The sequence below is a fragment of the Leopardus geoffroyi genome, chromosome B3 (assembly GCF_018350155.1).
Source record: "Leopardus geoffroyi isolate Oge1 chromosome B3, O.geoffroyi_Oge1_pat1.0, whole genome shotgun sequence".
NCBI classification, from domain to species: Eukaryota; Metazoa; Chordata; class Mammalia; order Carnivora; family Felidae; genus Leopardus; species Leopardus geoffroyi.
The window spans coordinates 62,532,450-62,548,872 of NC_059337.1; the positions used below are offsets into that span (position 1 = coordinate 62,532,450).

The following is a 16,423-nucleotide window of genomic DNA, read 5'->3' on the forward strand; positions in this document are numbered from 1 at the left end:
TTCAGTTGGATGAGGTTATCTCATGATCACTCTACCAGCATCCTCAGGTGACATGAAAACCATACTAATTATAAATACTGATATTGACAATTGACAGGTTGACAGTGACTGTTTCTGAGAATTTGTGCTTTAGAGTTTCCTTATTAAACGTGACATTATTTTTAGAATTTCTACAAGTAATGTTTAAAATGACAGCATTTTGGGGCACCTGGATGGTTCAGTTGGTTAAGCGTCTGATACAAGCTCAGCTCAGGTCTTGATCTCAGGGTCATGAGTTCAATCCCCATGTTGGGCTCTGTGCTGGGCCTGAAGCCTACTTTAAAAATAAAGAAAAACTAGAATGACAGCCTTTTGGACTTAAAGTTGTATAAGAGTGTTTAAAGAATTGTACGTGCGGGGCGCCTGGGTGGCGCAGTCGGTTAAGCGTCCGACTTCAGCCAGGTCACGATCTTGCGGTCCGTGAGTTCGAGCCCCGCATCAGGCTCTGGGCTGATGGCTCAGAGCCTGGAGCCTGTTTCTGATTCTGTGTCTCCCTCTCTCTCTGCCCCTCCCCCGTTCATGCTCTGTCTCTGTCTGTCCCAAAAAAAAAAAAAAAAAATAAACGTTGAAAAAAAATTAAAAAAAAAAAAAAAAGAATTGTACGTGCTTCTTAATTTTACATTCTCACCAGAAATCACAAGGTTTTGATTTCTCCATATCTCCTCCAACACTTACTTTCCAGTTTATTTCCTTACTTATTTTGAGAGAGAGAGAGGGTGCATGCATGAGTGCAAGCAGGGGAGGGGCAGAGAGACGGAGAGAAAGAACCCCAAGCAGGCTCTGTGCTGTCATCGCAGAGCCTGACCTGGGGCTCCATCTCACAAATCTGTGAGATCATGACCTGAGCCGAAATCAAGAGTTGGGATGCTGAGCTACCAGGCAACCCTATTTATTTATTGAGTAATCTCTATGCCCAACATGGGGTCAAACTCACAACCTTGAGATCAAGAATTGCATGCTCCACTGACTGAGCCAGCCAGGGGCCGCTTATTTTCCATTTTTTTAAGTCTTTTTTTCTTGGGGGGAGGGAAAGGGGCAAAGAGAGAGACAGACAGACAGACAGACAGAATCTGAAGCAAGCTCCAAGCTCTGAACTGTTGGCATAGAGCTCACGAGCCAAAGTGAGCTCACGAGCCAAACTTTGACCTGAGCCAAAGTTGGATGCTCAACAGACTGAGACGCCCAGGCGCCTCCTTATTTTTCATTTTAAAAATTACCCATTCTAGGAGTGCGTGGGTGGCTTAGTTGGTTGAGTCACTGACTTTACTCAGGTTGTGATCTCGCAGTTTGTGAGTTCGAGCCCTGCACTGGGCTTGCTGCTATCAGTGCGGTGACTGCTTCAAATACTCTGTCTCCCTCTCTGCCTCTTCCCTGTTCACTCGGTCTCAAAAATAAACATCTAAAAAAAAATTTAAAAATTTACTCATTCTAATAGTTTTAAGGTGGTATCTCATCATGGTTTGAATTTGCATTTTCCTAATGACTAATGATGTCAAGTATTTTTTTTCATATACTTGTTGTATATGCCATTTGTATATCTTCTTTGGAAAAACGTCTATTCAAGTCCTTTGTCCATTTAAAAAATTGGATTGTCTACTTGTTAAGTTTCAAGAATTCTTTATATATTCTGGATACTAGACCCTTATCACATATACCATCAGTGTCCTTTGCAATTCCATATAAATTTTTGGGATCAACTTTTCCATTTTCCATCCTAAAAAGGTTGATGGGATTTTGATAGGGGCTGCTTTCAATCTGCACATTACTTTAGGTAGTATTGCCATCTTAACAGCTTGTCTTTCAACCCATGCATATGGAATGTCTTCCACTTATTTAGGCTTTTAATTTCTTCCAGCACTGTGCCCCAGTTTATGTCCTATTTTGTTGCACAAATTTCAAATTTTGATATAGTCTAATTTATCTATTTTTACTTTTGTTGCCTGTACTTTTGGCATCATATCTAAAAATTTATCACCAAATCCAACATTGCAAAGCTTTTCCCCTATGCTTTTTTTCTAAGAGCTTTATACTTCATAGTTTCAGCTCTTAACATTTAGTTCTTTGATCCATTTTGAGTTAATTTTTGTATGTGATGTAAGATAAGGGTCCAGGGGCACCTGGGTGGCTCAGTCAGTTGAGGGTCCGACTTGATCTTGACTCAGGTCATGTTCTTGCAGTTCATGGGACTCAGATCCATGTTGGGCTCTGCACTGACACAACAGATCTTGCATGGGATTCTCTCCCTCCCTCTCTCTCTCTGCTCTTCCTGCACTCACATGTGTGCACTCTCTCTAAAGGTGTGGGGTGTCTGGGTGGCTCAGTAGGTTGAGTGCTGATTTTGACTCAGGTCATGATCTCATGGTTCGTGGGTTCGAGCCCTGCGTCAGGCTCTATGCTGACAGCTTGGAGCCTGGGGCCTGTTTTGGTTTCTGTGTCTCCCTCTCTCTCTCTCTGTCCCTCCCCTGCTCACACTCTGTCTCTCAAAAATAAATAAACTTTGAAAACAATTTTTTTAAATTAAAAAATAAAAGGTGAATTGTATGATGTCAATTATATTTTAGTGAAGTTACTGAAAAAAAAAAAAGTTAAGGGGTGCCTGGGTGGCTGAGTGGTTAAATATCTGGATCTTAATTCCAGCTCAAGTCATATGAGTTTAAGCCCTGCAAGGGGCCCTATGGGGCCCTGTGCTGACATCGAGAGCCTGGCTTGGAATTCTCTCTCTTGTCTCTCTCTGCCCCTCCCTTGCTCGCAATCTCTCTCAAAATAAATAAATAAACAAAAAAGAAAAAGAAAGTAAAAAAAAAATAAACACACACAGAGTACTGGTCCCCACCCCTAGCATTTCTGATACAGCAGGTTTGGGGAGAAACTGATGCTACTAGTCTAGGGACTATACTTGGAGAACCACTCCATTAGCCCTTAGAAATCATAGTTTCCTAAGGAACTTCAAATAATTTTCTTTTACTGTCTTTCAGAGATATAGGGATAACTATAGTTTGTATCTCGTTCTTACACGCAGGTCCTGACATATTTTAATCTTATCTGAATTTTCGAGTGTGTATTTCTAGAGAGAGCTTCCTTTTTCTATCTTCACAGGTCTATTGAATACATGGTAAAAAACAACAACAAACCTCTTCACTTCATAAACAGACACTGCTTAAAAAGATTTCATATAATAGGGGCGCCTGGGTGGCTCGGTCGGCGAGACATACAACTTTGGCTAGGGTCATGATCTCAGGGTTTGTCAGTTTGAGCCCCACATCAGGCTCTGTGCTAACATCATGGAGCCTGGAGCCTGCTTCTGATTATGTGTCTTCCTCTCTCTTTGCCCTTCCTCTGCTTATGCTCTGTCTCTCTCAAAAATAAACATAAAAAAAAAAGATTTCATATAATAAACTTATTTTAATAGTGCAAAAACCAGTCTGCTTCTAATTAGTGAAGGAACAATTTCCAAAAAAATTTTATAAAAATAGCCAATCCTTTGAACAAATACAAATGCAAATAACTAGGTATATATTACAATTTTGTATCTAAACCCAAGAAAGCAGAGTCCATAATTACAAGCCAAATCATTCTTGAAGCTGGTCATTCCAGTTTACCAAAATGAATAAAAGAAAATTTCTATTTTTTAGGTTTACAGAAAATAAATAAAACAACTCCAGTAAGAAAACTAATTTAAGTTTCATGGAAAACAGGCCACATTGGTGACTTTAAAAGTTTTTCAAGAATATTTACATCTTGGGGCACCTGGGTGGCGCAGTCGGTTAAGCGTCCGACTTCAGCCAGGTCACGATCTTGCGGTCCGTGAGTTCGAGCCCCGCATCAGGCTCTGGGCTGATGGCTCAGAGCCTGGAGCCTGTTTCCGATTCTGTGTCTCCCTCTCTCTCTGCCCCTCCCCCGTTCATGCTCTGTCTCTCTCTGTCCCAAAAATAAATAAACGTTGAAAAAAAAAAAAAATCTTAAAGAATATTTACATCTTGATTTTTATGGAAAATAAATTTTACGTTGAGTTTGAGGTTTAAAAGACCATGTGATCTTTCTGACCAATAGCTCAGAAGTAAAAGCCAATTTAAGAGCGAAGATAACATTCATGGGACCCAGAGGACTTTAACCTGATCGTAAAGTATAAACCAAAATTTTAATATGAATTAGTTTGAAATGCAAATATACTTTAGTTTATAATTAAATATAAAAGAAATGAAAAAATTATCATGATTAGGATTCAATTAAAGTTTGGGTAAAAATTTTCTCATATTTATCTCACAGATAATACTGGTCATTCAATATCAATGGATATGGCTTATTTTTGTTTATGAGAAGGGTGTGGCTTCAGAAACCAATTCTGACATTAAATTAATTACTACTGCCAGAACTTGACAGAACTGGTGGTTTTAAATTTGATATTGTTTGAAGTACAATTATTTGATAGAAAGAGACTGAGAATCTTGCTGTAAAGCATCCTTCAGAAAGATGGAAATTGCCTAGGCAGAAGAGTATCTCTCTATACACGACTATGTATTTCCATATGTATATATATATCTCCTTACTACATCACAAAAACAAAAAAATATCAATATATTTACATATATGTACTGGCCCAAAATGAATTAACTTTCTCTATAAAATTATACTGAGAAAATATTAACACATATTACATAATAAAAGGCAAGGCCCTCTAGAAAAGATGGCAACCATTTGAATAGCTGAGTGCTATTGCTTTTTCTTAATAAAAATTTTATTTTTTATTTTTATTTTTTTTTTCACCGTTTATTTATTTTTGGGACAGAGAGAGGCAGAGCATGAACGGGGGAGGGGCAGAGAGAGAGGGAGACACAGAATCGGAAACAGGCTCCAGGCTCTGAGCCATCAGCGCAGAGCCTGACGCGGGGCTCGAACTCACGGACCGCGAGATCATGACCTGGCTGAAGTCGGACGCTTAACCGACTGCGCCACCCAGGCGCCCATTAATAAAAATTTTAAAATGAAGAAAAAGGAGGATGAGTAGTTTGTAGACAGATAACTCTCTATCCCAGAAAAATACCTACTAGACAGAAGGCCGGCAACCAAAAAATTAGAGCTGTACATATGAGGAAATGGCTAATGTTTTTGTCAGCGGTGACAGCTCCACTTAAAGTTACTCTGTAGGGCTTGTACTAAAGCAAAGAGCACCACTTTAATTAGAAGAAATTTTCCCTAAGTGTTCTACTATTTGAACCTTTCATAAAAAGATGAGCAAGTTGATAAAAGGCTATTGAGGACTTTCATCATTCCTGACTGTAGAGATTTAAAAACTAGCCATACAAATTAACTATAACATCATCAGGAGGAATTTTATGAGGCTTCTTTCTATGACCTAAAGACAAAGATTAAATAGCAATGGATACTCCGATGTAATATCATTATGATGTGCGCTATGCTTGGTTATTATAGCTGTAGTCCATAGGTCTAGTGGTAGAAATGGCAGTCCTGAAGTAGATCTTGGTAAATTTGCTTGACTACATTCTTTAGGTAGTTGTCCTCCAGTGGCACTTTAGATAGAATTGCAGTGATTTCATCTTGGCTAGAAAGAACAAAAGGTTCATTAATTTTTCTGGAAACTTACTTATCGATAGCATTTCAGTGGAATTCATGTTTTTGGGTATGGTCTCTGAGTCTTTTAGGAAGCATAAATAGACATTTCTAAAAATAGACTGTCCAGTTTGAACTGGGATTCCAAAAACAAGGCCTAAGAGCAATTCTGTATGAACTGGGGGGTATCTTGACTTAGCTAAAAATCTAAACTGCTGGTGTTTGCTGATGGATTTGAGGTGGGTGCATTCTAAACTCTACCATCTTACAAACTGTCAACTGTATGTCTAAAAAGTCACAAATAGGAATGAAATATTGTTATGTCTGGTTACAAAGGCTAATTGAGAAAAGCATTATGACTGCACAGCTTTTTTAAATGATTACTAAGTGATTAAGTGATATTCTGTTTTTAAGGGCATAAGGGTTGTTTATATATGATCTGGGCTAAGCTTATACCCATTTTTTTCCTTTTTGGGCTCCTGTTTTAGGTAAGATTATTCAAAAAGTGGAGCAAGTATAAAAGAATATACCAGTGGTCTCCAGTATCCACTGGTGCTAGCAATGAAGGTCACTAAATTATAAGAACAAATCCTTCAAAAGGAAGTCAGGAGTAACATTTGGCACTCAGTATGGATTATCCATTATTGGCATATCCAATAATGGTATATATCCATTATTTCTGGCCACTTTGAGAGATTTTTCAAATAATAGAGGAGAGGTAGAAAAGTCATTAGGAGCCCTATCCTGCTGGCCCTTTACTTACCCAATGTTTCCAATGTGATTTTGAATGGAAAAAGGTAAGCGTACAGTTGGAAAATGAACTGAGAGAGGTAAAGTTATCTCAAACTTTGCAAATGCTGCAGAGCTGGAGAATAAAAGCCTCAATCTGTAAAAGACAAGATCCTCAATTAAAAATAAAAAACAAAAATAGAATGAAACAAATATATTTTCTTTTTACACTGGTAGGTGAAACTTAGATGGTACATTATTTCTTGTCCTTATCAAATGGACAGAGGGTAAAACATCTGGAACAAAGTATTATTATGGTTGTTCATTTCCATTGTTAGTCATAAAATTCACTGAAAGAAATCATTTTAGTAAGTTTTTGATTACTTACTTACTGTTACAGATTGAACTATGTCCCTACTGCCATTCATATGTTGAAGCCCTAGCCCCCAGTATCTCAGAATGTAAGATCATTGCAGATTTAATTAGTTAAGATGGAGTCCTACTGGAGTGGGATGGTCTCCTAATCCAAAATGATTGGTGTCCTTATAAAAAGGGGACACCTGGACACAAACATGCATACAGGAAGAACATGATGTGAAGATGAAAGCAGATACTGGAGTTATATATTTATAAGCCAAGGTATGTCAATGATTGCCAGCAAATCACTAGAATTTAAGAGAGAGGCATGAAACAGATTCTCTTAGCCCCTCCGAAAGAACAAACCCTGCTAACATCTTGATGACTTCTGTCCTCCAGAACTGTGAAACAATAAATTGCTGTTGTTTAAAGCCACTGAGTTTGTAGCACTTTGTTAAGACAGCCCTGGGAAAGTAATACACTTACTCGGTATTAGTCACATCTATGTTCATTAGGTTATAATTTGGTCCCCATCTCTTTAAAAACTCAATTTCTTCTCCAAGGAGTCTACAATGGCTCACTACAAGTGAAATTTCTTGAAGCATCTGGGAAAAATAGGGGGGAAAAAAAAGAAATTACGAAAACATTTCAGTTTTTAGTGGCTCTGTTATAAAGAAATCCCCAAAGTTAAATAATTTATATATTTAAACTTTCATATAAAATTTTTTTTGTAATGTTTATTTTTGAGAGAGAGACAGAGACAGAGTTTGAGCTGAAGAGGGGCAGAGAGAGAGGAAGACACAGAATCGAAAGCAGGCTCCAGGCTCTGAGTTGTCAGCACAGAGCCTGATGTGGGGCTCAAACCCATGAGCCGTGAGATCATGACCTGAGTCGAAGTCAGACGCCCAAAAGACTGAGCCACACAAACGCCCCTATGCTTTCATTTTTTAAAAATGTTTATTTTCGAGAGAGAGCACATGAATGGGGGAGGGGCAGAGAGAGAGGGAGACACAGTATCCAAAGCAGGCTCCAGGCTCTGAGCTGTCAGCACAGAGCCCGATATGGGACTTGAATTCATGAACTGTGAGATTATGACCTGAGCTGAAGTCGGATGCTTAACCAACTGAGCCACCCAGGCACCCCAATATTTTTATAATTTCAGGATCCACTATTACATATATAAAATTTCAGCTCTTCTTTTTTTAAAATTTATTATTTAAAACAAAAATTCTTTTTAAATTTATTTATTTTTGAGAGACAGAGAAAGAGCACAAGTTGGGTAGGGGCAGAGAGAGAATGAGACACAGAATCCAAAGCAGGCTCCAGGTGCTGAGCTGTCAGCACAGAGCCCGATGCGGGGCTCGAATGCACAAAATGTGAAATCATGACCTAAGCCAAGGTTGGATGCTCAACTGATTGAGCCAGCCAGGCGCCCCTTTAATTTATTATTAAAAAAAATTTGTTTTTTAAGTTTACTTATTTTATTTTAATTTTTTTTTTTAATTTTTTTTTTTCAACGTTTATTCATTTTTTTGGGGGGGGACAGAGAGAGACAGAGCATGAACGGGGGAGGGGCAGAGAGAGAGGGAGACACAGAATTGGAAACAGGCTCCAGGCTCCGAGCCATCAGCCCAGAGCCTGACGCGGGGCTCGAACTCACGGACCGCGAGATCGTGACCTGGCTGAAGTCGGACGCCTAACCGACTGCGCCACCCAGGCGCCCCTAAGTTTACTTATTTTTGAGAGAGACAGAGACAGTGTGAGTGGGATAGGGGTAGAGAGAGAGGAAGAGACAGAGTGTCCCAAGCAGGCTTCATGCCATCAGGAGAGCCTGATGCAGGGATCCAACTCATGAAAGTGTGAGATCATGACCTGAGCCGAAATCAAGAGTTGGACATCTAACCAAATGAGCCACCCAGGAGCCCCTCAGAGCTCTTCTTTTTGTGACAGAAAACAAAATTTTCTTTCAAAATACTTTAATCAGATTTACCTTGGGAACCTCATGCTGTGTTTTACATTTCTTCTTCCAGGATTCTTGTTCCTCAATGTACTGGAAGATAAGCTTATGAACTAAAAGGGAGGAAGGAGGAGCTTTGTCCTCTGAGGAAGGAAAAATAACAACAACAGGGTATTACTTACTTTCATTTATCTTCTACACATAAGTTAGAAATATTATATAAACTAGAAATACCTTCAAACTACTAGGTATCTAAGTATCCTCTCCGTTTTATTTTCAAACACATAAATCAACATATATAGTAAACACAGACATTCTTATAAAAACTCAAGCCTTTATCATGTACAGAATAGAAGCTGGTTAAAAACATGGGCTTAAATGTAACATAAACCTAAATTTAAATCCTGCCTTTCCTTACAACCTGAGTGATCCTAAGCACAACACTTACTTCTTTTGAGCTGCAGTTCTCTAATTTGTAAAATGAGGAACCTTACCTCCAAGTGTTAACGTAACACTAACGCCTGATACAGATTAAGTACTCATAATGGTAATTTTTCAATTATGGAAACAGCTATTATTAATCATCAATCATTGCTTAAAATCTAGTAATAATTAAAAAAATTAAATCCTACCTAATATTTGGAACATTATCCAAGCAATTTTATGTCTAATAAACATTTCTAAGGACAAATTATTATTATTATTATTGTTTATATTTAACTTTGTATGTGAAAGAGCTCTCAAGGAGCAATTTACACTTGTAAATATTCAACAAGTTTTTAGTGGATAACTGGACTTACCATCTAACAGAGACTGAAAATTCAGGTCAACAATCTTCCTGAAAGCCTTGTCCAGGAAAGGGAGACCAACTAGGAAGAACCAGAGTAAGAGTAGTATTTCTTTTTATTATCTGATTTTAAGCCACATACAACTCAGTACTTTACAAGCCTACTCTTTCTGGGTAGCAGGGTTTTTTGTTCTTGTTTTTTCTTTAGAGAGAGAGAGAGAGCATGTGAAGAGAGAGAGAGAGAAGAAAGAGAATCTTAAGAAGGGTCCACACTCAGTGCAGAGTTTGACATGGGGCTCGATCCCACCACCTTGGGATCATGACATGAGCTGAAATCAAGGGTCAGATGCTCAAGTGACTGAGCCACCCAGGTGCCCAAGCAGAGTTTTTTTTCAATATAAGCAGCTAAAGGTATATCCTTGAATCATATTATTTTTTGTGAATGGTAAAGGCTCCCCCTGAGACTGCTGAACTACACTTACTGACAGGCCTTTGAAGGAAATTTAAGGTGTAGTACCTTTATTTTAAATTTATCAAGCCCTCCTCCTTTAACTCCTAAATTTTGTGCAAAGATACTATTTTCAGACACCATACAAAAAAATGACTATGATCTCTTCACACCTACTTTCTTTTTTAAAGAAAAAAATTTTTTTTAACGTTTTTATTTATTTTTGAGACAGAGAGAGACAGAGCATGAATGGGGGAGGGGCAGAGAGAGAGACACAGAATCGGAAGCAGGCTCCAGGCTCTGAGACATCAGCCCAGAGCCCGACGCGGGGCTCGAACTCACGGACCTTGAGATCATGACCTGAGCCGAAGTCGGACGCTCAACCGACTGAGCCACCCAGGTGCCCCCTACTTTCTTTTTATAAATACAGTGCAAATGATTTATGCTCTTAGCATTACAGTAATGAGTTTTAGGTAGCCAGGAGAGCTGCTTCTTCCTCCAAACTCTAGAGTTCTCTCATGTTTCTCGAATTCTGATTCTTTTCATGTTATTGAATATTTTCTATGTGTTAGGCACTGGGGATACAATAATGAGACAAAAAGACACGATCAATTTATATTCTCAAAAAGCTAATAGCTCAGGGGGATACACAGATAATTGCACAAATAAACACACCAAAAACTACAACTGGGAATAGGCACTATTAAGGAAAACTGCGGGAAGCAATGAGAAAATATGTAAGAGGAAGGTAACTAGTAGAAGGAATGGGTAAAAGGAGAGTCAGGGAAAACTTTCCTGAGAAAGTGATAATTGAGCTGAGCTCTTAAGGATTACTGGCAGAAATTTATTTAGTGGAGAGGGAGTACTATGGTATGAATGATTGTGTCCTCCCCTCAAATTTGTATGTTGAAATCTTAATGCCCAAGGTGATGGTATTAGGTGACAGATTTTTGGGGAGGTATTTCGGACATGAGGGTAGACCCCTTATGAACGAGATTAATTAGGGTCTCAGAAGAGACCCTAAAGACCTAGCTTGGACTTTCAGCATATAAGGATACAATAAAAAGTATGCGCCCTGGAAGAGGGCTCTCACCTGAGCACGCTGGCATCCCAGTCTTGGATCTCCAGCTTCCAGAAATGTAGAAAATAAATTTTGGTTGTTCATAAGCTACCCAGTATGGCATTTTTGTTATAGTAGTCCAAATGGACAAAGGCAAGGGAAAGGGCTTCCAGGCATAAAAAAGATCATTATGAAGGTCCTGGAGAAGGATGGAATATGACTGACCATAAAAAGACCATGATCTTTTAAAGAAATGAAAGAGGGGTGCCTGGCTGGCCAGTCATCAGAGCATGAGACCCTTGATTCTCAGGGTTGTGAGTTCACGGCCCACATTGTGTGTGGAGCCTACTTTAAAAAAAAAAAAAAAAAAAAAAGGGAAATGAAAGAAATCCATGTGCCAAAGTGCAGAGAATAGTTTAAGATGAGGAAGGAAAAGGAGGAAAAATTAAATTCTTGCAAGATGTTACAGTTCATAGTTAATATTTTGATCATTAGTCTAAGAGTATTTGGTGCATAATCAGATTTTTAACAATCCCCATAGCTGCAGGAAGGAAGATGAATTGGAGGGGAAAAGGAGAAGATCCAGAAAGGCCAGTTTGAATGTTATTGTAGTCATTTGGTTAGAAATTACTATTGATAGGAAATGAAGAAAAGTGGATCAGTATTAAGAAATTAAAATCAGTAAGTCTTATTGATGATTAGATATTCCTGGCAAGGGATAAAATAAAGAGGTAAAGAGTGATTCCTGTTTTAATTTTGGACCTGGACTACAGCATGTGGGTGGCTTGAGTGCAGAGTCTGTTTGGCATTCTCTCTCTCCCTCTCACTCTACCCACTCCTCCCCCACCCTCTCTCTCTCTCAAAATAAATAAACAAACAAACAAACAAATAAACATTTAATTTTGGACCTGGACTGAAGTTGTTGATATTCTTTGAGAAAAGGAAATTTTAAGGAGAATCATGTGTGGAGGCTGGAAAAATGTGAAGTTTGGTTTGCTATGCTGAAATTGTTTCAGAGAAAAGACCTAAAGACACCGACAGGAGCCTCTTAACAAAATAGCTAGAACTCTGTCCAGTTACCATATAGTGATTCCAAAGACTCTGTTAAGCCTACCAATATATACAGAACTTCCAATGAACTTTTTAGGTTAATTTAAGTACAAAAAATATATATATATCAAGGGGTGCCTGGGTGGCTCAGTTGGCTGAACATCCGACTTCAGCTCAAGTCATGAACTCAAGCTTTGGTTCGTGAGTTCAAGCCCCACAATAGGCTGGCTACTGTCAGCAGACAGCCTGCTTTGGACCTTCTGTCCTCCTCTCTCTCTGTCCCTCCCCTGCTCATGTTCTCTCTCAAAACAAAACAAAACAAAACAAAACAAGTGTCACCAGCCATTAGAGTAAGTCTATCAAAAAAGACAGATGGAAAAAAGGAAGCCAGAATAAATAGATGCAAATAGCATATTGATCCATTATTTGGATATGTAAAATTTCTATCATCTCATGTCATTCAACAAAGGTCAACTTTCATTAGTTGAATTTTTATTTTATTCTCTATCTAATAAAATAAAATCCTATTATCGTAAATTAAAATAATAGCTTCTTCTAGTGTGCTTTCATTTCATTATGTCAATAGTTATTATTGTAGTAAAATAAAGATTGGACTCCTTAGTGAGTTTATCCATACATTTTTCTGCAGAGGAATTACTTTTGCTACTCACCTGCTGGCTCTCCAAAGGTGATGGTAAGTTCTATTGTGTCATAAAGAAAGGTGAACACAGCTTGATCATCACTCCACTCGATGACTTCCCACTCAGACACGCTGGAGAGAAATAAACAAAGACAAAAATTTTTTTCTGAAGTAAAAGAAGAGGAGAGTTAACTTTTGATACCACACAAAGAGTGCCAGCAATATTTGCTGAAGTTTTTTGCTGGCTTGGGAGATAATCAAATATTTTGATTCAAATACCATGAATGTACAAATATGCTTTTGAAAGAATTGACCCAATTTTGAGTTCTGCATCAGAGAAAACCCAAGTTTAGGGAATATAAAGTGTTAAATATTTTAAAATGATAATTTCATAGCTTTCCCATCTTGTATACTTTCAGCTTGGTGTTGCGTACATCGACTCTTTTTGAGGTTGTATTACGGGTTAAAGATAGTGATACACAGGGGCATCTGGGTGGCTCAGTCAGTTAAGTGTCCAACTCTTGATTTTGGCTCGGGTCATGATTTCAAGGTTCAAGGGTTCAAGCCCCGGGTTTGAGTCCTGGTTTGTGGTTTCAAGCCCCATGTCAGGCTCCGTGCTGGCAGTGCAGAGCCTGCTTGGGAATCTCTCTCTCTTTCCCTCTCTCTCTGCCCCTCTCCCACTGTATGCAGGCTCTCTCTCAAAATCAATAAATAAACTTAAAAAAAACAACAACAGTGATACATGTTAAAAACACATGTCAACTGCTGTAATAGGTTAGCCAACTACAAAGGCACAGGGTAAAACACAAACTAATGACACCTGCTTTTCCTTACCTCAACTGATCCAGTAGCTCTTCAGTTCTATTTGTTTGTTTTTGCACGAAGTCTATTTGAGCAAGGGTCTGCTCTTTCTGTACTTCCAGTTCTAAGAGATTTCTGCAAATCATAGCAGGTAATCAGAGAGATAAGGCTGTTGTCAGAGAATTTGGACTCCATAAAAATAAAAGGTTTATGAGAAGAAGTCACATGCTAGATGGCTCCCCAGTGAAGTGAATGGCATCCATTTTTGTTTTCTTAGTTTTTTTTTTCTTGTTTTTTTTTTTTTTTTTTTTTTTTTAATAAGCATTAATCTAGAAGTGAGAGTCTAATTAGGAAAACCTTAAACCAATGGTTCTCAAAATTAGGATCCATGAAGGTTTGCATCTTTGACGGTTTGCATATTCTTTAATATTATTATTAAAATTTACTTTTCATTTTGGGGCACCTGGGTGGCTCAGTCAGTTAAGGATCCAACTCTTGATTTCCACTCAGGTCTTGATCTCATGGTTTGTGGGAGTGAGCCCCGTGTTGGGCTCTGCAGTGACAGTATGGAGCCTACTTGGGATTCTCTGTCTTCTTTCTCTCAAAGTAAGTAAATAAACTTAAAAAAAAAAAAAAGTACAATATAAAAACAGTTTAATGCTAGGTTTACTTTCTTTAAAAGGATCCCGATATTATTCAAGCTTGAGAAATACTACCTTGGGTTAATGCCCCCTAAGTGCTTAGAAAACACTGCCAACTAAGACAGGTCAAGTTCAAGGTGGAACAGAAGCCCTGAGTCAGTCTTAATTCAATATTCATGTGCCTAATCTTGTCAGTTTTTAGAGGTAGGAAGCCATTTAGCCTTGCAAAGTTTAGCCTATTTTCTAACACTCCAGTTGAAGCTGACCTTTGGAGCTCTTCTTCTTCAGTTTTCAACTGTTCCAGTTCTTTAGGGAAAAAAAAAAAAATCTGTCAGAATGGACACATTAAAATGTTGCTACAAAAAATCATCTGTTCTATTGAAAATTCTGTATCACTTTATCTCACCTAAATAAACAGAAAATAGCTTGTTTTTTTTCCCCATTTATCTTCTTAATTCAGTTACCTTTCTCTGCAGCTCTCATTTCTGAATTCCATTCTTCCATAGGATTGTCTTTCTCTTCATCCTCCAAATTCTTAGTTTCTAAGTAGGCAATGTGCATTAGAATAACTCAGTCAAAAATAACCAGAGATGAGAAAAAAAGATGGTCCCAAAATGAAGTGTTAACAGTATTTCACAAATAGTCATCATTCCCCACCTTTCCTTGCCAATAAAGCACTGAGCTATACTTATAATTTCATACAAAGACTTGCTTCTAGCAGCAGACAAGTGAACTTTGAGCCACATGCAATGATCTCCAACAGCAGCTTCTCATAGGCCACTCTGAGGTAGAAATTGTTTACATATAATTGCATATGTTGAAGTTATTGTTAGGCAACCCCATGGACAAGAAACAGGAACAGATACACATACACAAAAGCATGTGCGCACATTTCCAATAAGTACTTAACTTCTTACATTTACTCTTCATCTATTCAAATTCCATCTCTACATTGCAGCCAATGCTTAATACTCTTCAAGGTTGCTCACTGTTCTCAGAAAAAGTCAAACCTCCTTAAGGGGCCCTCCTTGCCCAGGCCCGCAAAGCTGACATCTCCAGCTTTATCTGAATCATGTTCTCTCTTGCGCTTTCTCTATTCTAGCCAACATTGGCCTTATTTCAGATCCTTATACTTGTTACATTCTTTCCCATAGAAGAACTTCTGTGTGTGTTATTCATATTAAATAGTCTGCTTTCCCTTCCTCACTTTAAACCCTCCTCATTTTTCAGATCTTAACTTAAAAGCCACTTCCACAGAGAGAAGCTCCTCCGGACCTGACTAGGTTAGATTTGTTTCAGGACCTTACAGCACCGTGTAACCTCTCTCACAGCACTTAACATAAAATTATTATTTTTAAGCTTATTTATTTATTTTGGGAGAGACAGAGCAAGTTGGGGAGAGGCAGAGAGAGACAGTGAGAGGGAGAGAGAGAGAATCCCAAGCAGGCTCCACACAGGCAGCTCAGAGCCCAGCAGGGGGTTTGAAACCACAAGGTTCAAAGCCGTGAGATCAAGACCTGAGCTGAAACCAAGTGTCAGATGCTTAACTGACTGAGCCATCCAGGTGCCCTAAATTATTTAATTCTTATATTCTTTTCTAGATGAGAAGCTCCACAGGGCCATAAAGTTTTTGTGTTTCATCACCATAGTATTCTAAGCATTGAGCACTGTACATGGCACAACATAGGTACTCAGTATATTTGCTCAAGGCATAATGAAGGAATGAGAAAGAAATAGCTATTTGTCAGTGGTATCTAGAGAAAGAAGTGTGGTTTTTGGTATTTTAAAGATAAGAGACAGGTGAATATATCCTTCAGAGAGGAGGCAGAAAGGTTGAATATGTAAGAGATAAGGGAAAATCAGTGATATGAAATTCCTGAGAAGAGGGGATGGAACTGAAGTTTAGGTGGACAGATTGGTCTTAGGGAAGAGAAAGGAATAATGAAAGAATGGATATAGATATATAAAAGTTTGATCTGTTTGGAAGTAGGAAGTTCAAAAGTTCTGACCTAATAGCTTGTTTTTCGTATGTGAAGTAGAAAGAAAGGTAATGAACAAAGGAGTAGGGCATGAGTAGTAGGAGTCTAAGATTATGGAATTCATACACTCACTATCAATGCAATGTAGAAAACATGTACTAGGCACTTGCTCAATGCAAAGCATAGTACTAAGAACTCTGAAGGATATGGAGAAAAATAAAAGCTGATCTTTGCTTCCATGGAGCTTACACATTAGGGAGATAGCTATATAAAAATAACTATAATTACAAGTAGATGTATACTACAAGAAGGACTAATAAAACAGCTACAGGAGCTCAAGGGAGCTAATAAGGACTGCTTCCTTTGG

At 38.4% G+C, this 16,423-nt stretch overlaps 1 protein-coding gene across 4 annotated transcripts in view; it reads right to left on the bottom strand.

Annotated features, from left to right (window-relative positions):
- Window positions 1–5,350: 5,350 nt before the first annotated feature.
- Window positions 5,351–16,423, bottom strand: part of KNL1 (kinetochore scaffold 1) — a 68,589-nt gene continuing 57,516 nt past the window's right edge. For all 4 annotated transcript variants that reach the window (XM_045450016.1, XM_045450019.1, XM_045450017.1 and 1 more), the window contains 9 exons: window positions 14,542–14,619; window positions 14,344–14,383; window positions 13,470–13,571; window positions 12,667–12,767; window positions 9,451–9,519; window positions 8,684–8,793; window positions 7,180–7,298; window positions 6,371–6,493; window positions 5,351–5,599 (listed from right to left, as the gene is read on the bottom strand). In XM_045450016.1, coding sequence (XP_045305972.1) covers window positions 5,485–5,599; window positions 6,371–6,493; window positions 7,180–7,298; window positions 8,684–8,793; window positions 9,451–9,519; window positions 12,667–12,767; window positions 13,470–13,571; window positions 14,344–14,383; window positions 14,542–14,619 — 857 coding nt within the window. In that variant the 3' untranslated portion in view covers window positions 5,351–5,484. The remainder of the gene's footprint in view (window positions 5,600–6,370; window positions 6,494–7,179; window positions 7,299–8,683; window positions 8,794–9,450; window positions 9,520–12,666; window positions 12,768–13,469; window positions 13,572–14,343; window positions 14,384–14,541; window positions 14,620–16,423) is intronic.